This window comes from Gallus gallus, chromosome 25 (assembly GCF_016699485.2).
Source record: "Gallus gallus isolate bGalGal1 chromosome 25, bGalGal1.mat.broiler.GRCg7b, whole genome shotgun sequence".
In the NCBI taxonomy this organism is placed as follows: domain Eukaryota; kingdom Metazoa; phylum Chordata; class Aves; order Galliformes; family Phasianidae; genus Gallus; species Gallus gallus.
Window position 1 is genome coordinate 191,954 of NC_052556.1, and position 23,559 is coordinate 215,512.

The 23,559-nt window shown below is 51.6% G+C and overlaps 1 protein-coding gene across 6 annotated transcripts; it reads left to right on the plus strand.

Moving 5' to 3' along the window:
- The first annotated feature begins 4,119 nt into the window (after positions 1-4,119).
- Positions 4,120-19,651, plus strand: PLEKHO1 (pleckstrin homology domain containing O1). Of its 6 annotated transcripts, none has more exons than NM_001031356.2 (7): positions 4,120-4,361; positions 5,048-5,194; positions 11,057-11,197; positions 12,164-12,268; positions 13,310-13,411; positions 14,005-14,756; positions 17,193-19,651. In NM_001031356.2, the coding sequence occupies exons 1-6, from the start codon at positions 4,335-4,337 to the stop codon at positions 14,752-14,754; spliced, it is 1,272 nt and encodes a 423-aa protein (NP_001026527.2). In that variant the 5' UTR covers positions 4,120-4,334; the 3' UTR covers positions 14,755-14,756; positions 17,193-19,651. The 6 variants fall into 6 exon arrangements, with proteins under 6 accessions (NP_001026527.2, NP_001384313.1, NP_001384315.1 ...); NM_001397384.1 differs by having other exon boundaries at positions 5,057-5,194; positions 14,871-19,651; NM_001397386.1 differs by having other exon boundaries at positions 5,057-5,194.
- Positions 19,652-23,559: the final 3,908 nt, after the last annotated feature.

Here is a 23,559-nt window from a genome sequence, read left to right on the forward strand (position 1 = left end):
GGTACCAACCCAATGAGATGTCCAGGCTTCATTTAACCAGATCAGGCAGCTCGGTTTCTTACCAGCACACTGTAAGTTGTGCTCCTCTGTGGTGGATTAAGAGACTCCCACAACTTGCATCAGCCTTTACCAGGTGAAACCTGGGGCTTGCTTTTGCAGCCCCCCTCGTACACCTTTGTGCTTACAGGCCAATGCAGGCACAGAAGATTTGGCCCAAGCTCAGCACAAAGTCCTTGGGGCCCATGGATTGGTATTTTCCTCCTTCCTCCCCATGTCATGAGCTCTGAGTCTTGGCACAACACGGGCGCTCATCACATGCTGCAAGCACCTGCGAAGGGTTTGTTCACAAACTGCTGCAAGATGGTGCAAGTGGGGCTCATACACAGCCCTGAACCCACCTGGGCTGCAGCAGACAAGCCGGAGAACTTCTGCACCTCACGTGTGATGCCTGCTGAAGCTGAGGTGTGCATTAGGAATTTCTTTTTAGCTACACACCAGTGCTCAGATTCGACGTGCCACACTTTTTAGCCTCTGGATTTCTGCTCTTGGCTCTTTTAGGGCTTCCTGCCGTGCCAGTGGTTGCACAGGGTGTAACCAAGGGTGGACACGGGGGAATTAACTTGACTTCTGGCGACCGCATAGCTATCTGGATGGGGAGGCAGCAGTTCCTAGCGGCCGTCTCAGGAAGGAAAGGCTGTAACTTGGGTCTGGGGCGTCATGAACCTAAACCAGGAGCCCCCAATCCTGCGGTCAGCCTGAGCCCTCAGACCCCAAATGTGTCCTGAGGAGTGGCGAGGAGCCACGGCCCCATAAGGAGCACAGCTCCTCCCCACCTAGCCGACCCTTCCAGACAATAGTGCTGTAATTATCTTCAGAGACAAGGAAAAACACATGCCCTAATTAAACTCAATTAATCTCCTAAGCAGCAGTTTCACACTTGATATCCAGAGGCAAAATGATCCAGGGGACGCGGGGAGTGTTAAATACATAAATAAGCCGAGAGTGTTTGTTGTGCTGCTTTTACAGTTGGAAGATATTTTGGTATTTATTATTGAATCAACACATCAGCAGATGTGGGAGCAGAGCAGCAGCAACAGGGCTGAGTGGAGCAAATGGGACATCTGAGAACAGCAAGAAGGACAGAAACACAAATTGATACCTTGACCCCAGCACAGGGGTTGCACTACAGAACCAATCATCTCCATTTTACAGTGCTGTCATTGAGCACTTCTGCTGCTGCTTTGCCTCCTGCACCGAGGCCTGCTCCCATCTTGGGGCCACACGTTGCCTTTTCCTCTGGGGATGTCCATGAGGCACTCCTGATGTATCCTGCAAGCGCCGTACCAAATGCACCACTGCTGACAATGCAAACTGGGAAAACAAACCATCCCAGCACACAGACTGCACAAAGGCTGTTAAACGATGGGTCAAGTTCATTAGCAGCTAATAAAGGACTCAGTTCTTCCATTAGCCATTGTGGTATGCGAGACGCGCTGATTTCACTGGGGGCTGTGTGCAATGTGTCCCTGGGCATGAGGCCATATCGACCTGGAGCACAGCTCACGGGACAGTGGGGCTGGCTGTGGCAAGGACGGGGACAGGGAAGGGGACGGGGATATGCCAGGGGGCTGTCACCATGCAGGAGATCTCTGTCCATGTGCCACCCTGCAGACACAGCGCAGCCACCTGTCCCCGCCCATTTCAGGCACAGAAGCAGGAGCTGGACTCCCTCCTATCTCCCTTCCGTGCAAGCTGTTGATGTTTCCAGCTCTGAATCACTGTTCACATCCCATCCCAGTGTGAGTCACTGCCGTGTGCTGGAGCAGCCAGCTGCACCCCTGGACTTTTCCAAAGCAGCCTAAGGATTTTTGGAAGCATCCTGAGGATTTTATGAAGCAGCCTGAGGATTTTTGGGAGCATCCTAAGCATTTCTGGGAGCATCCTGAGGATTTTGGCTTGAGCTCAGTTCCTCCTCCTTGCACTGAGCGTGGTGTCAAATGCTTTCTTTTTTTCAAAGCCCCTTTTACACCACCAGGATGCACTGAAGGGATGCTCATTAGGACCCACCCCCATGGACCTGAATTAAAAGAGGTTAATTGTTACTGAACTGTGGATTGGTTTAAAACGACATATATATATACATATGTGGGGCCTCCCCCTTGGAGATCTCCAGCCCCACATGGACGTGAGGCTCAGCACCAGCTCTGGGTGAGACCCTGTGCCCCTGTGACCCTCACCTGGCACTGCTCATGCCCCAGGGCCCGATCCCTGCTCTGCAGTGCTGTGCTGCCCACCTTCAGACACACAGCACTCAGTGACAGATGTACTGAGAAAGGGAAGCGATACTGGAGCATATACCACTTCCTACCTGCTCACCAAAACTGCCGAAAACTTGTCATTCAGAAAAGGGAACTGAAGCACTTTGAAGACAACGTCCAGCCTGGGGCTGAGCCCTGCAGAGTGAGGAGCTGCCGAGGTCCCGAAGGGCGGCCGGGCCCTCAGGCCATCCCCACTCGGAGCTCTTCTGAGAGCAGATCTGTGCCACGCGGCCGCTTGTTGCTGTCTGCCATGGGCATCCTATTGAGAACTGCCAGTGACATGAAGCCAGGAGGGACGGCTGCCGCCCCCGAAGGTTGTGCTGCCATTCTGCAAGACCTGGGCAGGCCAAGAACTGGGTGGTGAGGGACCTGATGAGGTTCAACAAGAGCAAGTGTAGGTCATACACCTGGGGAGGAACAACCTGTACACCAGTACAGCCTGGGGGCTGAGCTGCTGGAAAGGAGCTCTGCGGAGAAGGACCTGGGAGTCGTGCATGACCAACAGTTGACCAGTGTTTGACCAACGGATGATCAACGGATGACTGTGAGCCAGCAGTGTGCCCCTGTGGCCAGGAAGGCCAATGGGACACTGGGGTGCACTGCCCAGAGCGTGGCCAGCAGACGAGGGAGGTTCTCCTCCCCTCTTGTCTCTCCTGAGTCCACAACTGGAGCACGGGGCGCAGTGCTGGGCTCCCCAGTTCAGGGCAGACTGGGAACTGCTTGGAGGGCTGCAGTGGAGGGCTGCAGAGATGGTGGGGTCAGTCTGAGGGCCCCGGGGCTGTTTGCCTGGAGGAGAGAAGGCTGAGAGGGGACCTGATCAGTGCAGACCAATACCTGGAGGGATGGGGGGGTGGGGGGGGGGAAGGAATTGGGGGGAAGGAGCACAGGGCTGGGCTACATTTGGTGGTGCCCAGCATCAGAACAAAGTGCGCTGGGCACAGACTGCAGCCCAGGGAACTTCATCTGAACATGAGAAAGGACTTCGGTGCTGTGAGGGTGGCAGTGCCCTGTCGCTGGTGGAAAGTCTTCTCTGGAGAGATGCAAACCCGCATGGATGCTCTCCTGTGCAACCTGCTGTAGGGAACCTGCAGCAGTGTCCTCTGTGCATTCATCTCTGTGCAGTGCGTTAAAGCACGGCCCACCATTGGCAGAGCATGGCTGTGTGCCACAATCGAGGCAGAGGGCTGTCACCATAAGCACCCCACAGATCAATTGATCGGCAGTGATCAATCCATTTATCCTATCTACCTCTTCCTAACAGGGCTGTTTCTCTCCTGCTGTTTTGTTATTGTTCTTTTTGACGCATCTCTCTCCCTCTAAACCCATTGGTGTTCCCACACTGAGAGTTCTGGACCTGCTCGGATCTGGTGGAGGAGAACAAACAAGCAGAAGAAGGTGGTTTTTTTTTTGTTGTTTTGGGTTTTTTTTGGTTGTTGTTGTTTTTAAAAAGAGCCACGCATTCCCTCCGTTCAGGGAAGGCCTCAATTTGTTGTTTTTTTTTCCTCTGTTCAGTGCTGGTCACGGACCCTTCTCCCCACCCTCCCTTCTTCTCCTCGTTTCCAAATCCTCAGCCACTCCGAACCCTTCCTGTGCCATTGGACCGCTTCCCCCAGCCGGGGAAGTTTGGTAGCATCGTCCGCCGGGGCTGAGACACCGCACCTCACTGCCCCACATCCAGACACACACAGTGAGTCAGAAACAAAGAAGAAAACCCTCGTGGGCTGCGATTCGCCCTTTCTGGTGAACTCCAGACGTCATACGCACACGGCTATAGATGGAGCTCGGGAGCCCAGGCCAGCCCAGTGCGAGCCCACGAGAGCTCCGCGATGGTGGCGGCGGTGGGGGACGCAGTGGCTGCGTGGCCAAGGACGCGTCACCGGGGCCGGCTGTAACGGGAGAGCGGCCGTGAGCCACAGAGGGCGAGGGCAGAGCGGAGGGGCCCCGTTCACTCCCCGGGAGGAGCCCCTCGGAGCCCTCCCAGCCCCTTCTCCCTCCAGCTCAGCGACGCGAGGAACGATGAAAAAGAATAATTCAGCCAAACGGGTGAGTGGGATCGCTTCCGCTCAGGGGCAGGGTGGGCTGAGGGGCTCCGGGTGCTGTGGGGAGGGGGCTCTGCTGCTTTCCAGTTGTGCCTAACAAGCAAGAAAAAACCCAGCCGGGTCGCAGCAAAACACAGGCCGGCACCCACCACCCGCAGCCTCCCCGTCCCCTGGATCCAACAGCGGATGCGATGCGCAGAGCTTTCCTTTCTGATCGCAAGGAAAGGACCAAACCCAGCGGCACCATCTCTCCGCTGCCGCCTCGGCTCTGTGCCGCTGTGCCCGCAGATCCCGTCTGCGCCCGTGGGGTTAATTAACCTTAAGTATCGGCCCCCGGAGTGGATGTCGCCCTTGGGGTTAATTGCCGACGAAAGGCTCAGAAATGCCATTTTCACTGCGGCAGAAAATAATCCGCTAGGTGAAATCCTCCCCTGTTCCTCTTGGCACGTTGTGCAAAGCGAATGCAGCCCGGCAGCCGTTCTTATATAACGCACGGCGCTCCCTCCCTGCCCCCGTGCTCCCGCTGTTGCCCCACGGCTGCATCCCCACGTTCGTGCAGAGCGGATGGAGCGCAGCTCGGCCTGCAGAGGGGCGAGGGAAGGGGAGCGAAGGGGAGGGAGGGGGAGAGCGAGTGGGGAAGCGCGAATAACACCGTTTTCCCCCATTTTCTTCCCTTTCCCTTTGTGTTAGGGGCAACAGGATGGAAACCAGCAATCTGCGCAGCCCGAGAAGGTTGGCTGGGTGCGGAAATTCTGCGGGAAAGGCATTTTTAGGGAAATCTGGAAAAACCGTTATGTGGTATTGAAGGGAGATCAGCTTTACATCTCGGAGAAGGAGGTAGGCTCGGTGTCGTTTTCCTCTCCCTTCCCCCTTTCCTCCCTTTGCATATGAAACGCGCGTTGAGCACCGGACCCCCCCCCCCGCCCCCCGCCTTGCACTGGGGGTGGGGAGGGGACGGGGACCGGCTCGCCAGCCGGGGTTCGGCAGCCCCCTGGGCTCCCGTTGCTTCTATCCCGGTCCTCTGTAAAGCAGGGAAATCCAGGCACCCCCTGGAATTGTGCCCCCGCCGCTGCCGGGCTGCCTGTAGGGTTTCTGTGGGATTTAACGGGATGTGACTCACAGCAGCGCCCCGGCTGTCCTCGCACAGCCGTTCCTCTTCCTTTTTCTCGGCATGCATCCATCAGGAAAGGACCCCCGGGCAGGAGCGCTCCTCCCTCCAGCCCTCCCTAAGAGCTGAGTTGTGCCCCAGGAGGGCACGGGGCTGCTTGGAGACAGGATGGGGACTTTGGGCTAAAAATGACCCGTTTGGGTTTCGGTGGGTCCCCTCCAGTGGCACCGCAGGGCCGGGGAGCTGCTCAGAGCCCAACTTCATCCATTAAGATCTGGAGAGATTAGAATGGTCCTGAGTGTAATTTGATTTAGAGGCTAATTGAAGAGCAAGGGGATCAGTGTCTGGGAAGCCCCACTGGTTCTCAGCCATGTGCTGGCGTTGCACAGCTCACCCCTGGTGATCCTGTTGAGGCTTGAGGAATTGGTGCTGCCGGGGTTCTGGTAGAGGCCAAGCCACGGGAGGCTGGAGGCTGCAGGCAGCTCAACCTGTGATGAAGCTGTAGGGAAGGGACCGTGGCCAAGTCCAAGTGATGGTGGAGCTGCTGTGTGCTGTCCCAGTTGGAACTGGTAGAAGGGCCCAAGAGAGGCTGGGCTACACATACTGGCTGTTGGGGCAGGTGTAGGGGCTGTGGGACGTGGAACAGTGTCAACAGTGTGTCGTGGTGGTTGGAGGAGGCGTGGAGGGCAGGACCAGAGAGGGGACACTGCAGTCACTGCCCCATCCCAGGGAGCTGCCCTGTTCTCGGGGCAGCTGGGCATGCAGGAGGCATGAATACAGGGATCGGCAGCAGTGGCCCCACATGCTGGAAAAAGATGTTTGTCCATCCGCCTGTGCCTCCTGGGAGCTGCCTCCCCAAAATCTGGGGGCTCTGAGTCCCAAAGGGCCACCTGAGCAGCCATGGGGTGCCAATGCCCAACACTTGGAGGTGTTCTGGGGAGTGTGCGTCTGTTTCTTTATGGGGAAAAACCTGATGTGTGTGCAGCTGAAGCAGCCCCGTGGCTCTGTGCTGTGCATATGTGTGTGAAAGGCCATAAATAACATGCAGCAGCGACTGCCTATGTCTTTATATGGAAGAATCTGTGGCGGTGTAGAGATGTGGTTGCAGAGGTAACATCTGACTGCGTGCATGTGCACCAAAGTGACTCCGTGTGCCTGTGGGAAGGGAGAATCCGCCCGTGCCGCTGCTTCCTGGGATCCGCTGTGCAGAGCTGCTCTGGGCACCTGGCTGAGTGGGAGAATGTGTGTATGTGCACAGACAGAGGGTGTGCGTGTGTGTGTGTGCGTGTGCATGGATGGAGGGCACGTCTGTGTGAGTTTGTGCAAGGACAGAGGGCACCTGAATGTGTCTGCATGGACGTGTGCATGGGTATGTATGTGCAGACAGTTCTGCTGCTCGTGCATGAACACGTTTGCATGGATACATCTGGTGTGTGTGCACAGACAGGGCACATACCTGCTGTGTGTGCACGGACAGTGCGCATATATGTCTGCATGGACATGTCTGGTGTGTGCGTGGACGTCTGGTGTGTACACGGACGGAGGGACACGTGTATATGTCTGCGGACAGACGGCACATGTGTGTGTGTGCACAGGCAGAGGGCACACGTCTGGGGTGTGCGTGGACATGACAGTGTGTGTGCATGGACATATCTGCTCTGACTGCCCATTGCTCTGCTTTTCCAAGACTTTTTGCTCAAAGGCGGCCTGACTTTTAACAGTGAAACAGCACAGTGAATCACTCACACGGCAGCAGGTCTCCCTGCACAGGTCCATGTGTCCCACATTGCGCCCGCCAGTACTGCAGTGCGTTGGGGTTGGCCCAGCAGAACAGGACAGAGCCCCTTTTGGTTCTTGACGTGCCACACTGTGCCCAGTGGAGAACACGGAACTGCTGCCGGGCTGGGTTGGTGAGCGGTGTGCTGCTCTGCTCTGAAGTCGGGGGTCACAGCCCGTGGGTTGAAGGAAATTGCACTGTGCAAACGTTGAGGAGGTGCCAGCAGAAATCTCTGACGGCAGCAGTGGAATCCCACCGGTGTCTGCAGTGTGAGCACAGAGGTGGCTCACTTCTCTACTCCAGCAAAAGATCAAAGCCCTCCGCGATAAACTCTATTTGCTCCGTCAAAGCCCTTGGAGCGTGGTGGATGTGGTAGATGGAGTTCCCACATTTAACCTCGGTGTTCCCTGTCAGCTCCTCTTGGGCTCATGGCACACGGGGAGAGGGGAAAGCAAGATGTGAGCATCAGGTTCTCTGTAGAAGCTCGGAAGGGACGGGGGCAGGTCCCACAGGCAGGCTGAGTGCTGTGGGCTGGGTCACAGTGCAAATATTGCTGCAGCTGCACGGTACCTGCTGGACATCCCCCAGCTTTTCCATGTGGGACCTGTGCTTGGCTCCACTTTGTTCATTTCAGTTGGGAGAAGATGGACTGCGTGGTTCTGTCTGCTTGGCAGAAAGCAAGTCTGGAAGGAGAGGAAATGCTTTTTTGTTGTCTAATAGTCCTGGAGAATGCAGGCAGGGCTTAGGGCTGCGCTCTCACATAGGGCATCAGTGCAACCTGCCTCAGCACCCAACCCTTTCCCATCTGGACAGCGGAGTGGGGCTGTGGGGCCGTGTCTCTGTACGGAGGTCTGTATGGCCAAACTCTGTGAACTTCTGCAAAAACCCCCGTTGTTATTCAGCATTTGGTCACCAGCCAAAAAAAGCACCCCAGCAATGCGTGGGGTGAGCGGCGAACTGCTCTCTGCTGAGCAAAACCTCCTCAGTGTCATTTTTGCATTCTTTCCTTTCTGCTCTCCCCCATGCTGGCTCCTTCCCCCCCCCCCCCCCGCACATTTCTGGTGGTAGTTGTGATGCTCCAGGCCCAGCGCTGGTGCTGCTGGGCTGACACACACAGCTGGGCTTCCACCGCTTCCTGCCAGGAAGCCCAGCGCTGTCCAGACAGCACGAACAGCACTGTGAAAATGAGATATTAATGAGGAAATGCTTCTCAGGGCTTCCTTAAGCCTCGGCTTGTTTGCTACCAACAGCGTCAGCTCAATTAGCACAAGAGCACTTGAAAAGTAGTCTGTTCTGCTCCTCGCGCAGTGCTGCACCAGTGAGCAATGCTCTGCAGGCCTGGAAAGGCTGTGCCTGTGTGTGTGTGTGTGTGTGTGTGTGTTTGTGTGTGTGTATGTAATGTCTGTGCGTGTGCATGTGTGTATTTGTGTGTGTGCATGTGCATATGTATGTGTGTACATATGTCTGTGTGTGCGTGTGTGTATTTGTGTGTGTGTATGCACGGGTGCATGTGTGCACATGTGCATCTGTGTGTTTGTGTGTATGCATCTGCATATGTGTATGTGTGCATGTGTGCACATGGCCTTATGTTGTTCTGTGGGAGGTTCAGGTTGGATAGTAGGAAGCGTTTCTTTGCTGGAAGGGCTGTGAAGCACTGGGAGTGCTGCCCAGGAGATGAGCAGAGCTGCCATCCTGGGAAGTACCGAAGAGACATGCGGATGTGGTGCTTATGGACACGCTTTAGGGTTGGCAGTGCTGGGGTAATGGTCGCACTTGGTGGTCTTAGAGTTCTTTTCCAACCTTAATGATTCAATGAATCTATGAGTCTGTGTGTGCACAGCAACAGCTGGGGCTCCCATGCATGGTCCGTATGTGCAATGGTCCATCCTGCAAAGCTCCTGCCCGTGGGGAGGCTGCATAGCATGACACGCAGCAAGCAGCAACGCTCAACCATCTCCACATGCACAGCTTCCCTTATCTCAGCTACGCGGCGTGGAAATGTCTGTCCCCTGCTGTGCGGTGGAACTGCTGAGGAAGTGAAACTTTGGTCCCAGCTGGAGGGGAGAAGGCTGCCCGCTGCCGGCCCCAGCACTGCTGCGCTCTGCTGCTCGGTTTGGACTCTGGTTGCGCCTGGAGCCACGTGGTCACCTCTTGGGTGTCTGGTGGACACATGACACTCGGCGTCTTGTGATTTCCTGCAGCCTTCTGTATGGCTTCTGAGCACCACAACGCAATGGGGCACCGCTCTAACAAATCCTCCAAACGAAGCCAAAGGGAAAGCAAACCTGAGGTCCTCCCCTCCTCAGAGCTGGAGAAATGTTAATTGCCTGTGGAGTCACCCAGGGGCTACGTTAATTATATGATAAGATAATTCAAGCCACACTCAGGCTGAAGGGCAGATGCCACATCTATGTGTAGAGTCATAGAATCATTTGTTGGAAGGGAAGCCTTAAAGGTCATCTTGTCCAACTGCCCTGAAATGAATGTGTGCCCCAGCCCCAAAACAGCAGTGAGGGGGCTGAGCCTGCCCCTAATGGCAGCCCAACACCACCCCTGTAGTGCACGTGGATGTGGATTGTGCCCAGGTTTTAGCATCTCTATGCACAGATGGGCAGTTTGATGGAGAGATGCTCTGCACCTCACGCAGGGTTGGGGACGGCTGGGGGTGCTCATCCTGCAGAACGGGTGCTCCCAGGGACGAGGCATTGGGCTCCCTGCAATCACAGCATGGGCTCAGTGTGTGACATAGGAGGGCTGGGGAGTCCCACTGACCTACATCAGCGAACATCTGGAGCGAGGACTGCTCACAGCTGGGCTCAGGGGATCAGCTCCTCCCGCCCCGGAGATGGGCAGGGCTAAATTCAGCCCAGATTCTTGGAAAGAGGTGGATTGCAGGATGGCACTGCCACGAGAGGAAAGCTGATTAGAGATACACAGGGAGGATACACAGATATACGTGGTGTGCTGTTCGTAAAAGCCTATACACAGATTTCTGCTTTGAGCAACAATCGGAGCTTGCTTCTGGGCTTTGGGGCTGCACCCTTTGCTTGGGGACAGCTTGGGGATCAGTGGAACTACAGGCACTGAGCACGGCCATATGGCTCATCTCAGTTGGTTACAGTATTTTTGCCAGCCTCATTGTTTACACTGACTGAAAAACCATAGAGCATTCCTTCCATGTCCCCCAAAACCAGGGCTGAAATATATACCAAAAGAGATGGAGTCCCTCCAAGGAATCACCCTCCCCCCAGAACCAGCTGTCAGGCTCTAGCAATACCACTGGGCTAAAAATAGGAAGCACTAATCTCTGTCCCTCCAATGTCTGGAGTGCTGTCCCAGCAAAGCAATGAGCGCTGGTGGGACTGCCTTGTGCACTGAGCAGGTGGAGGTCCTCCCTGCAGGCAGCTCCTGCCCTCGCTGCTGGCACCAATCCTGCTGTGTGTGGGGGTGCACAGGCACAGGGACAGCCCGACCTCCCCTTTCGAGGTGGCAGAGGTGGTTTGGTGACTTGCTGGGGCTCCCAAAGGAATTCTGGAGAGCAGCAGGAACCAACCTTGGGGACCACAGTTTTCATTATCCTTCTAAATACAACTCCTTCATTCTCAGAGAGGCCAAGCTATCACGTGGAAAAGCTCTGTTTCTCCCCCAAACCCAAGCAAAGCATCACCAAATAGCACTGCCTCTGTATGCGTGCCCTAGATGGACGACTCTTGCATGTCTCAGCACCTGCTCTGGGTGTGCACCCAGGCACCCGCGCCATTTGCACCTGTGCCAGCTGACACCCACACAGTTCTCATTTCTTGTTATTTTGCAGGTAAAAGATGAAAAAAACGTGCAGGAGGCGTTCGACCTGAGTGATTATGAGAAGTGCGAAGAGCTCAGGAAGTCCAAAAGCAGAAGCAAAAAGAACCACAGCAAATTTACCCTAGCTCACTCCAGGCAGCCTGGAAACATGGTAGGCAAGCACACAGAAAGCCATCAGCCCCGGTTTGTTGCAGGTTCTGAGGGTGGCACCGGGCAGCACAAGTTGTGCAGGAGTGCAGGAGTGAGCTCCTGGTTTAACACACCCCAGTCCTCACTGGGGGTCTGGTAGCAGCAATGAGAGGTGCAGGGAGGAGTGAGATCCCTGCTGCTATAGGGCTGCTGTGCCCAGTGACTGTGGCTGAGCATGCGGCTCCAGGTCCAAGCACTGACTTTGGGAAAGCAGAGATCAGGACATCTGCCACGAGATAGGACAGAGCTGCTCACACCCAACAGCTGCTGTTCTGCTGACTGCACTCCTTTATTCCCAGGGGGGCTGAGGAAGGCAGGGATGCTGATGCTGCATGCCTGGATTTGGGCAAAGAGCTGCAGGGAATTTTTTCCAAGAGCAGTGGAAAGCAAAATGGTGCCCAAATGGGGCACAGCTGTCAGGATGCAGGAGCCCCAGTGGTCTCAGCTCCTCACAGACAGAGGCAGTCTCCATCCCACACTGTCTCTGGCACGAATGCACCCACACAGAGCTATACACGTGCTCTGGGTTTGCAGTCCTCGTGCTGGCTATTCCAGTGCAGTGGGCTTGTCCAGCTCACGCTTTACTAAAGATTGTACAGCAGTGTGCCATGCAGAAGGAAAGGAGAAGGGGAAAATGGAAAGTAGCCACACTGTCCTGAAACACCTTCAGCAGTGGGGACAATCAAACCAAAGGGTTGGAAGCCAAAACTCATTTTTGCTGAATATCTAGCTTATAAAACTAAGGATGTGGATCCCCTAGATCCATAGAAGCCTTATTTTCAAAACTGCTCAGCCCTCAGCATGCACCTCAAATCGGAGGTGGCAGCAGATAGGTGGCACAGAACAGCAGCACGGGGAGGCTGCACTGTCCTGGGTGAGCGGCAGCATCTGCACAGTGTGAGCACTGACCTCAGTTCCCTCCTTTTAGGCACCAAATCTCATCTTCCTGGCCGTGAGTCCAGAAGAGAAAGAGTCCTGGATTAATGCCCTCAACTCCGCCATCACTCGTGCTAAGAACCGCATCTTAGATGAGGTGAGCAGGGCACCGGGCCTGGCCTTTAATCCTGGATGAAGCTTTCAGATCGCTGCAGCCCCAAACCCCTTTAGGGTGGGCTCTTTGGACCTCTGGGCCAATTTGAACCCCCAGACCTGAATTAATGATTGAGAACTGCTGGCATATCCAGTGCTGCCTTGCAGAGATGTGGCACCAATACTGGGAGCAGAGCAAGCCTCCTGGTTTAACATACCCAAATCTCCAGCTTCCCATGGCTTTGGGGGGTTTCCTTCCATCCTTGGGGCTCAGCATGTTGTGTGTTCAGGTTTGCAAAGGAGCTTTAAGCTGTGGAACTGAATTAAGGAATTAGCTGAAAACTAAAATAGCCCTGTGCTATCTTCAGCCTAATGGCATGGCACCATCTGTCACCCCAGCCCAGCCCATTCTCATCCCTCCCAGCCCTCCTCTCTGCTGCCAGAGCTGCAGTTTGGAAGTGTTGCAGCATTTCACTGCTGTCTTGCATTCATGCTTCTCACCAACTACTTTAGATCTCAGATCCATCTCCTGCACACCCAGCTTGTTGCAATACAGGCAGCCCAGTGCTCTTGGTTCTTGTGGACAGCAACACAGATTCCTGCAGAGAGGAAAAACTGAGGGCATGGCACAGGGAGAGCTTTACAGCAGAAAGCAGGACAGCAAAACAATGGGATGGATTGCTTGGAGGAGAAGTATGAGAAGAAAATGTTTACAGGTAGATCCAACAGATAATCAGGAATGACTCCAGCAGATCCAAAGGGGTGGAGCAGGGAGCTCTGACGTGGGTTGAGTCCCCACATCCCCGTGCAGGTCTCCTTGCAAAGGATCACACCGCATGCATCCCGTGGACCCCAAACCCACAGGCTGGAATACTGGCAAACTGCAAACTAAATCTGAGTGTGGGATTTTCCAAGCCAGGATTCTACTCAGCAGCCTTCAGGGCAAGAGCCTGGCCCATTGGAGTGTAGAGAAGCTCTGCCTATGGCCAGGTCACAGGGATGGGGAATCCTGGCTAGATAAGTCACACTTTGGTCACCCCTTCAGGTCACTGTCGAAGAGGACAGCTACCTTGCTCACCCAACACGGGACAGAGCAAAAATCCAGCACTCCAGACGCCCTCCGACACGGGGACACCTGATGGCTGTGGTATGTATGACAAACCCCAGGCACCTGTTTGGGTAAAATTTGCTTTATCTGCTTCACGTGTCAGGAGAGCAGGATGACCCAGCGCTTGAGCTCTGGCCATATCCGGAGAACTAGGGCTCTCCTGGGCCGTCAGACCTAGACCTTTGTTCTTGTAATGTGCAAAGTGACAGCTTGAAGCAAGCTTTTCTGATGCTGAAAATGAAATGCTCCTTCAGTGACGTGATGCAGAACGGCCTGACAGCTGGGAACGGGGCGCAGCTCATACAATCACAGAATGGGTGGGGTGAAAGGAACGTTAAAGATCATAGAGCGATGGAATCACAACATGTTTGGGTTGGAAGGAACATTAAAGATCACAGAACCAGGGAATCACAGCATGATTGGCTTGGAATAGACCTTAAAGACTGTATAACCATGGAATCACAGCACCGTTGGGTTGGAAGGGACCATACAGCCCCTCAGCTGCTAATACCTCAAACCCAGCCTATCTACAGCTCAGCTACGCTTTCTTTTATTCCTAACCCAGATTTCCACCCAGGCGATGCACGTCTCAGGTGTGAACCTGCTCCTAACGCAGCTCTTTGCCTCCCCAGGCATCTACCTCAACCTCTGATGGCATGCTGACTCTTGACCTGATCCAGGAGGAGGACGCCTCTCCAGAGGAGCACAGTACCTGCGAGGAGAGCTTCCGCGTGGACCTGGACAAGTCAGTGGCACAGTTGGCGGCCGGCCGGCGCCGCTCGGATTCAGAGAACGTCAAACTGTCGGAGAAAGGCCGGAGCGGCACTCTGCCACGGCACGAGGTCACCTCGTGGGACAAACCCACACAGCGCAAAGACTCCTTGGACAAAGGGACCGTGTACACCCCACAGGTCCCCAAAAAGCTGTCGCACTCGGAAAAGAATAAATGTGCCTCCATGGAAGAGATCCTGTCGCGGCGGGACTCAGCGCACCGTGCGGTGCTGAGGAGGGGCCTGGAGGCTCACTGCACCGCGGCGGAGCCGGAGCAGCTGTCCCGGCTGCAAGAACTGGTTGCACTGAAACTGGAAAAAACTCAGGAACTGCTGACGGAGGTGAAGGGCTATGGGGAAGGCAAGAGGAAGGTGAAAGACTGCGCCACCAGCACCACCACCTCCTCCTCCTCCTCTTCCTCCCGGTCGGACTGCGAGCGGATCCTGCAGGAGTCGGAGCGGCTGCTGGGTGAGGCCTCCTCCACCTGGAGCCAGGCCCGGCGTGTGCTGCAGGAGGTCCGCGAGCTGCGGGACCTGTACCGGCAGATTGAGCTGCAGCAGGTGGACTGCAACCCCAAACAGAGCTCACAGTACAGGAAGAGCATGATGTGAAGGCAAGCCTGGGGACAGGGGAGCGGGAGGGCAGTGCTTGGGCTTTTTTATTAGTATAATGATATACGGTGTTCAAATGAGTGAAAAGGTGCCTGTTATCCAAATTTGCTTTTCAGAGCTTGAAACCTTCCTTCTCTCCATGGCCCTACGTGTTCCACTAAACCCACGGCGGCTCACCCCTCCGGTTTTACACGTGCCCTTTGCACCACAGCCCCAGAAAGCACCACGTCCTCCCCATGCCGCGCATGCCCCAAGCAGCCATGCACCACGCTGGGGACAGCACGAGCCCTGGCTTTGCTGCTCTAGATCTGAGCTGTCCCCTGCGTTGTAGCTTCTTTGCCAGGAGTCTTGTCTTGCTCTCGGAAATAAACGACTAAAAATACAAACAATACAGGTTTCCGTCCCAGCAATGCTTGCAAGTCCCCATGATCCAGGAATTGCCTTGGAGGTTCTTGGGAGCTTGGACTGACCTCAGGTTTCTGCAGTGGCTCTTGGGGAGTTGTTTCCAGCAGGGGGGCAGCAGGGATTCAACCCCAACTCCACCCTGCTCTGCCGAACCCAACCTGGCAGCTCCACGTCTTCCGTTCTGTGCAAATAGAGGATGAAAGCCTTGAACCTATCTGTTCAGTGGGGTTTGTTTTCGGGATTTTTTTTTTTTCCACTTGCTTTTTTATTATTATTATTATCATTATTTGCTCCTTTGGGGAAATGGAAAAGCCAGGGTTGCCTATAGGCAGCAGCTGGGCGTTGAGATGTCTCACAAGGTTTCTGGTACACCAATGTGGTATCATCCAATTGTTACTTTTTTTTTTCCCCTTTTTTTTTTTTTAAGAGACGCAATTCCCTTGCCTATGTTGCAAATAATCCATGACAATATTAAAACCAACAGAGTTATTTCCTGGTCACAGGTGGTGGTGTCTATTTCCTTTGAACAGTGGCTGTCCTGTTGGGTCAGCTGCACTACCCAGCGCCATGCTGCAAGGAACGCATTTCTGTTTGCTTTCAATTAGCCCTCCCCTGACTTTCCCTCTAGAATTAACCATAAAAGTGCTTTTGTTGGCATCAGGTTACTAAAGACCTCATTAAGTGCAAACTTCCAGCCTGCTCCTTTCACCACTCCTGGCTCTGGCGCAGCTCTTTGCCCACTTTAAGGGACAGTGTTGAAGGGGCAGCACTGATTTGTTCGAGCTCTGCTGTAGAGCTGCTACAGTGCAGGGGAGCACATTTCACCCTCCCAGCACTTCTTTTAGTTTTTTTTTTCTTACCTTTTCTATCTGTCTGGGTGCACCAGAGGAAAAAACATAATCCCTAAAAGAGACTAAGAGAGAGTGCATGTGAGCCACCCTGATAAAACCCTTCCCAGTCAGCTCTTTGATCAAGAGAACAAGAAAAATATGCAAATTCCAGGTGTGACACTCAGCATTAAAATTAGCCACGTTTTCAAAATAGTCTGAAGACCTGGAGGTCTGATTTGTGCTCCGCTGGGACATGACTGTCCCCCAGGTGTTACACACCGGGCTGATTTCACTGTGTGAGTGTGGAAATGCATTTGGTTCTGAGTGTGTGGGGTCAATGAACGCTCCCAAGCGGTTATTAAGTGGCAAGAATAAAAACGGGCTGGTAAACAGGGTCAGAGCAGGGATTGGCCATTGTCACTCAGAGCAGATTTTTTCTTTTTAAGTAACTGAGGGCTCCTTCATTTCTGTGCTCCCTCAACCAGATTTTGGGACTGAATCCCATGTAATGAGACCTGGGGTCTGGGCACAGCATTGCCATCGCGAGGGCTCTGCTCTGAGACAGAGCATTAGGCAGCAGGGCAGGAACGTGGTGGGGTTCCAACTCTTTGGAGCAACCTGTGCAAGCCCTTTGTATTACAGTAAGGAACTTCAGAGGAAATGATGGGGCTGACGTAGGAAATTAGGAAAAAGTTGATTACAACAGGGAAGATACACAGATTTTCCTGCCAAAATGCAACCCCAGCTGAACAAGCATGGTACATTGTGATAGCATGAACACAATTTGATTTAGGGCAATTTTCCTTGTGTGCAACATAAAGTCCCATCTGCATATTGGCCTCTCCCTCCCTTTCATCACTGTTGAGCAGGGTGTTAGGAAGGTTCAGAATTTCCAAAGCTGACTGGGAACTGTCTTTCCTAATATGTTCCTGATAGCATCATTTCTGCAGGGCAGAATTACTGGGAAGGAAAAAACTGTGCTCTTTACAACAATACCTATGAAGTTATCCATAAATTAGCAACCTCTGGCTGTATACACTGAGCAAACAGAAAGGATAGGAAAATAACTAGATGATATGAATGAAAGGTTCCTTCCAACCAATGCCATTCTGATTCTGTGATCTCCCACCTCTTCTCCCAAATGGGCTGTCATTCTGCCCTCTTTTTATCTTTTCATTTTAAAAATTATTTTAAATTTTGCAGAATTTCCCCCATCCATTCAACTTCTGGGATTAGAGATAAAAAGCCAATTATGAGCAAGAATGGCAGGTGTATGGAAAACGATGATGCCAGTCATCATGTGCCACTGAACGAGCTCAGCAAATGGGGCCAGGGGCTCCCAGGGTGAGTAGAAGTCAGCCCTGTCCCATTCTCTGTTCTGCCATGGAAAAGGCAGAGGAGTTGGACACGGCAGTTCGGGACCTCGCTTTCTTACTGAGTCGCGTTGGAAAGGACTGGGTAGAAATTCTGCTGTTTTTTTTTTTTTTTCTTTTTCTTTTTTGAAAAAGAAAAAAAACAAACTGTAATAAACCTCTGCAAAGGATTCCAGCAGAGTTTTGGAGTACGGGAGGACACTCAGGCACAGTGCCTCTGAGCCCAACCCAGCAGATCTGCGAGAAGGTGCACACCGGAGACCTCTCCATCATCTCCAGGACACAAAGCCTGATATTTTCCAAACACTGTCAGCACTTCTGCTTTTTTAATGAATAGCATCAGGCAGCAATTTTTCAGGAAGACCGTATTTTACCGTATGAATGAGATCACAGCATTTCCCTATATTTTGTCCCAAGACAGCAGATGAGTGGCAGAGCCTACCTGGAAGCCAAGAGCTTTTGCATTTTGCTTTCATCCCAGTGGTGGCCACATCTGCCTGCAATGCTGTATCGCACATTTGGGGCAACTGGGGGGAAAATTTGCAATGGAACGAGGCAGAAAAATCCTCAGTTCTCTACTGGTGTGGAGCAGCACTGGGATCTCAAAGGAACTTTTGGAAAAAGCAAGAAAACCACCTGTCTGCTCCTCCTCGTGCTGCTGCTGGGTCTACCACCGTTCCCTTTGCAGCTCAGCGGCTGCCGGACTCCAGAGCTATTTAAGACTTTTGCCAAATCCCCTTCCTTGAATCCGCATTTCCTTCTTTATGCACAGCTGCATTGTAAAGAGGAAGCTGCCCTTGATCCAGCTGTGAAATGTTTGTAAACCAGCTTGCACCTACTTACTGTCGTTTGCAATGCAAAACAGCTTTCCTTGATTCTTTTGGGAAATATGTCCCAGCTCCCCTCTTCGATCTCTTTTGTCCCATCAAAAATAAAATACAAAAAGGCAGAAAGCCCCCCTTAGAGAAATCTTCCTCCCAGTTTGTATTTCTGGGGATTTCCCCTTGCCTTCGCATCCAGGTCCTGATCGCAGAAGACCTCCCCTTCCCAACCCTTCAGTGCCCATCCACAAGCAGTCATTCCCATTGGCCTGGCTGGGGAGTAGCGCCCAGGGCCCCTGTCCTAAATAAGCAGAGGTTTCAGAGGGCTGGGAGCTGTTTGCATCCAAGCTGCAAGAACCCGCAGCAAACCAAAGGTGCAGGGAAGAACCAAGCAGGGACTTCGCGAAGCTGCCGCTCACTGCAGCTCACCCCATTTCCAACTCCCAGCCTTCTGGCAAAGCAAAGGATCTCAGGGACTCAAGAGTTTTAGTTATTTGCTAGAAGGTTGGTTTGGTCTGAAAGCAGTGCAGACGTCTGAAGGATACCATGACACTTGCTGAAGAGCTTGGTGGGCTGTAGCAAGGCTACCCAAGATCAACCTTCATGTCTACCTTGCTGCATGAGAAGGGAGCATTCTTCTCTTCCGCTTTTCTGCATCCAATACTCAAAGGGATCAAATACTGTGCAAACGAGACAACAAATGGAAATCTGGCCCCTGCCATAATGAATTTTCATGCCTAAATGAATCACATGGGTTCTTCCTCTATAGCCAGAGCAAAATACGTTTCCAAAAAATCCCAGAAGGGAATTTAAGGAATTGGGTCCCTATCTTCCCCAAGAACATATCAGTGGTTTAGGAATGAAAATGCCTTTGTGGCAGGGTGATCAGGACAGGATTCATTTTGCCTGCCGTTGGTTATTTCCCTGCCCAAAACTGGTATCTTCATAGACCTAAACTATTTCAGGTGTTTAGCAGGGGATGGATGGAATCACCTTCTGGAGGTACTGATTTCTTTCCTTTAACTGTATGCAAGCCCAGACAGAGAAAGCTGTAGGAGCTGATTCCCACCTGTAAGCAAAATGCCATGTCATGTCTCTAACCCCACAGAAAGCCTTGGTTTCCAGACATATTGTACAAAGGGGCTTTGAAGGTGCTATTTTTTTGCTGTAACCGCTCAATGGAATATTTACAAACAAGATACTGATTTTGTTGTTGCTTGATCTGTTCTTTTCCTCTTTGAATTGTATCTTGGTTTTTCCTTTCTTCTTCTTGAAAAGGGGATTCGGGAGGGGGGAACAGAATGGGATGTTGTTTCAGAAAAAAACTGCACTGATTTTTATGTAAAAGGAACCTTCCATATGTACAGACTCTGGGACATTGTTCCAGTCTGCTGCAGCTCTGTTTACTTTGATTGATTTTAAGGCTGTGATGAAAAGAATTTTTTAAATTAAAGGAAAAAAAAAAAAAGTTTTTCTTAGTGGGTTAATGGGTTTTGCATAACTAGAATTAAGTGATGTTTCCAGGACTAATATCAAGCACTTCTTCATGCTGATGAATGGTATGTATTAAATAGAGGAAGATGACATGGAGCTGCTGGAGTGGTCCAGAGGAGGCCGTGGGGATGCTCCAGGAACATGCAGTGCATTGCACACACTGTTGCAGAACCACCAGGTGCATCTTTTATGAGCTCAGTGCACAGATGCTGTGCAGCTCTTTGCATTACATAGCTCCCTCCTGCATGTCCTTTAAATATCCAACAACAATCCCCAGTATGAAAAGGTGATGTTTTGTTGCTTTTACTGCTTGCAGATCCCAATATCTGCTCTCACACAGAGCACAGGTTTCATGTCCCAGAGGCATCCAGAGCTACCCAGAATCCTTCATGTGCCCAGGGGCTTAGACAATCCATACAATCCATGCAGCAGACTTAAGGCAGATGGACTTGATGAAGACTACAGGCCTTCTCGTTGCCTTGCCTTGCCTTGCCTTGCCTTGCCTTGCCTTGCCCTGCCCTGCCCTGCCCTGCCTTGCCTTGCCTTGCCTTGCCTTGCCTTCCAATATTTGGGGCTTGAATCCAAACTTCATGCCTTAGAATAATTCTGGGAAAGGACACCACCAGTATTGATAAAATCACTCTAGCTCTAGCTGTTGATAACAAAAGCCAACACTTGTCCCTTGTGACCTCCTCAACAGTAGCTGCAGGAAGCAAGCACTCAGGCTGTTTTACAGTAGCGGGTGACCCATGTTGAGATGGCAAAAAGAAGTTGGAAAAATAAAAGTTTAATACACCAAAATGCATTAAACACTTCCTTGATTTCCACTCTTTCTAGGCTTAGTCGTAAAGCCTAAGAAAAGTCCTATTTTGTGGTTTGCATTTCAATGTCACCTGCATGTGTCAGCTCTCACAGATTGGCTTAAAAAATCACTCTTAAAAATGAGATTGAGAACAAAAACCTTCAACAGCTGTAGGAGTTGGCCTATAGGATTCCCACCCCCACTGATGGATTTGCAAACCTTCCTCCCAAATTATAAATCTGTCTAGTTTTATTAACCCTGGAGTGGATCTACAGATTCTATTAGAGATTTACAAATCACATCCATCCACGCTAAACGAAAAGACTTGATTTATAAACCCACGTGTTCTGCTCAGAGGAAACAAGGCCAGATCATGACAAATCACCTGCTTTCCAAACCCAGTTCTGTACTTTTTACCTCAGACTGCACTGCCTGCTGCCACAATCCAGGGCCTGATGAAAAGGGAGTTCTCCGCAGAGAATTTTTCTCCCCAGAGAAGTCCAAATGCTGCACAGATATTTGCTAGACAGGCAGATCTGTGCATGGAGAACATGTCTTCTCCACTCCCAGTGCCCCATGGTGGCTTTTCCCACTCCAGAACCTCGTGAACCTCATCCATGAGGTCAGCCCTGAGGTGGCTCTGGGGCAGGAGCAGCAGCCACAGCTTGGATTTTTGCAGTACAGTCTGCAGGACAGTGCTAACCACAGAACGAACGTATCTGCAACAAGGCTTTGCCACTCAGCTGCCTGCTGTATGAAGGCTGCCTGGTGCCTTGTGATGAGAAAACCTTAAAAAGGGCTCTTTTGAATAAGCCCTCAGAAACGCAAACGTTGTTCCAAGTTGGCTGAGATGTCTGAAAAGCAGGCTGAGCAGATCTCCTTGTGTTCCCTGCACTGAGATATCCTGGGAGGATCTGGAGAAAGAGCTGTCATTTGTCTACGTTGGTCTCATACAGAAAAGCAGAGGCTGTAACCAGAAAAACCACTGCCCCCCATCCCTGCTGCAAGGGAAGGTGCAGACCCCATGGGCTGAGGAGCCTCCAGCAGAGCTGTGAGAGCCAGCACAGTTAGTTCTGCCCTCTGAGGGCTTGCCTTCTGAGGAACCTCAGCCAGAGGGCTCCAGGAGGTTGAAGATTTAAGAAAAACACACACAAAAAAACCCCAACACAACCCAGCAACCCAGTCCGACAACCCAACCCAACCCTAAAATACAACACAACGGCACAACAGCACAACGCAATCCAACCCAACCCAATACAGCCCAACTCAACACCTCGAACTGGATGCTGTGAGCACTCTCCTCCACAGCATGCACTCTCCTCAGCCCACACTCTCCTCCCTTGCCACACTCTTGTCATGCCTCTCCCCAACTGCTGCCTCCCTGCTAGGCAATCCCTGGTGCACTCAAGCTGCCAGCCATACAGGGAGCCAAGCCAAGCCAAGTCAAGCCAAGCCAAGCCAAGTCAAGCCAAGCCAAGCCAAGCCAAGCCAAGCCAAGCCAAGTCAAGCCAAGCCAAGCCGAGCCAACCTGAGCCAAGCTGAGCCAAGCCAAAGGCCATTATCCATGAATCCTCCAATATTAGAATCCTGATGAACACACTGACAAAACACCTATTTCCAGTAATTTTTTTTCAACAGAAAGCCACCAGAGGGCTTCTAGGAGGTACTGGCAACGGGAGCTGCAGAAATTATTTCTTCTCTGATGAGGCAAATGTCAGAATAGGTGAAACCAGAAGATCTCTTTCTGGAGGCCTGCAGGAGGTGGAAAGCTGTGATGGTATAATACAGTTGAATAAGACATTCAGAGTACACTGGGAATAAAATCAGTGAGATCTGGACACTGCATTTTGTTATCAGAGCAGAGCAGTGTGCATTTCCACTGAACTCACTTTACTCTAATTTTCTAATTAGACTAATAATACTAATACTCTAATTTTCAGTAAATTTCTTGAAAATCTTAGGCTGCTTGGTAAACTGCAGGGTACTGAGAAGACAGTTTTGATTTCTGCAAATCTGCTTTAAGCAGCATTGCTTTATAGGAAAACTGATATGAACAATAAAAAAAGTTATTTGTTTGCACCATTCTTGTCTTTCTGCTTTGCTATTGATAGGTCTCTTACTAAAGGAAAGCTCCATGCTTCCACAGGTAGACAGTTCTTCCTTGGAGAGCTGGAATATCCAAATCTTCTCCCAAGACTCAGGAGAGATGGGAAATAATAGAAAATAGTTTGACCTACATTCACAAGAAAGATTACTGAGTTTGCACATTCCGACCCATTTTTCAAAGTAAAGCTTAGCAAGAACAGATTCACTTGCATAAAAAGGACTAAAATAATAATAATAATAATAAAAGAATACAAGGGATAAAAACTAATTTTATCTTCTGGACCTGTGTGAGCACTGCTGGGAACACAACCATGAGCCATCAACAAACACAGGCAGAGAAGGGCTCATTGAGGTCTGCTCTCCTGTGAGCACATAGAGCCAGAGATGCAGCAGCTGTGAATCGAGTTTTAGGATTACACTTAAAACAGATCAGCATCAGTCTCACTTCTTGTCCCTAACAAGGGATTAACAGGAACAAGAAAGTTTCATGTCGTGGCTGTTGCAAAAATTTTTTCCTCCTCGTTGCTATCCGTTACTAATGAACTGGAAACAGTGCATCATCACCATGCAATTCTGGCACACCACTCTTGATTCTGTCCGAATTCTGAAAAGAAGTATTTATTAAACATCTCTGGCTTTTTTTTTTTTTCCTGCATAATAATGAACACCATTAGTGTCTCAACCTAGTAGAAGTCTCGGACTATGACTAGGATTTCTTTTCTGTAAATACGTTATTTTTCCCTTACAACCGATAGCCAGAAATTTGTTTTGCCTTTTTTTTCCGCTATTCTCTGCCCTCCATGAGATTAATCTATTAATTGCTCTCAGTTCCCTCCATTTCCTCATTCCTGTTTGTCATGTATTGTTTTTCTGTTCTAATTGCTGCCTTTGCCACTGTGTCTGTGACAGATGGACTCTTGAGCAAGGAATTAAAGCTCCTTGGTTGCTCAGTGTGGTCTCACCCACCTTAATTT

Coding starts and splice junctions, on each gene's coding strand:
- PLEKHO1 (NM_001397383.1), top strand. CDS start 4,335: ATGAAAAAGAATAATTCAGCCAAACGG. Junction 4,362..5,047: donor AGAATAATTCAGCCAAACGG/GTGAGTGGGATC, acceptor CCTTTGTGTTAG/GGGCAACAGGATGGAAACCA. Junction 13,412..14,004: donor GGGGACACCTGATGGCTGTG/GTATGTATGACA, acceptor TTGCCTCCCCAG/GCATCTACCTCAACCTCTGA.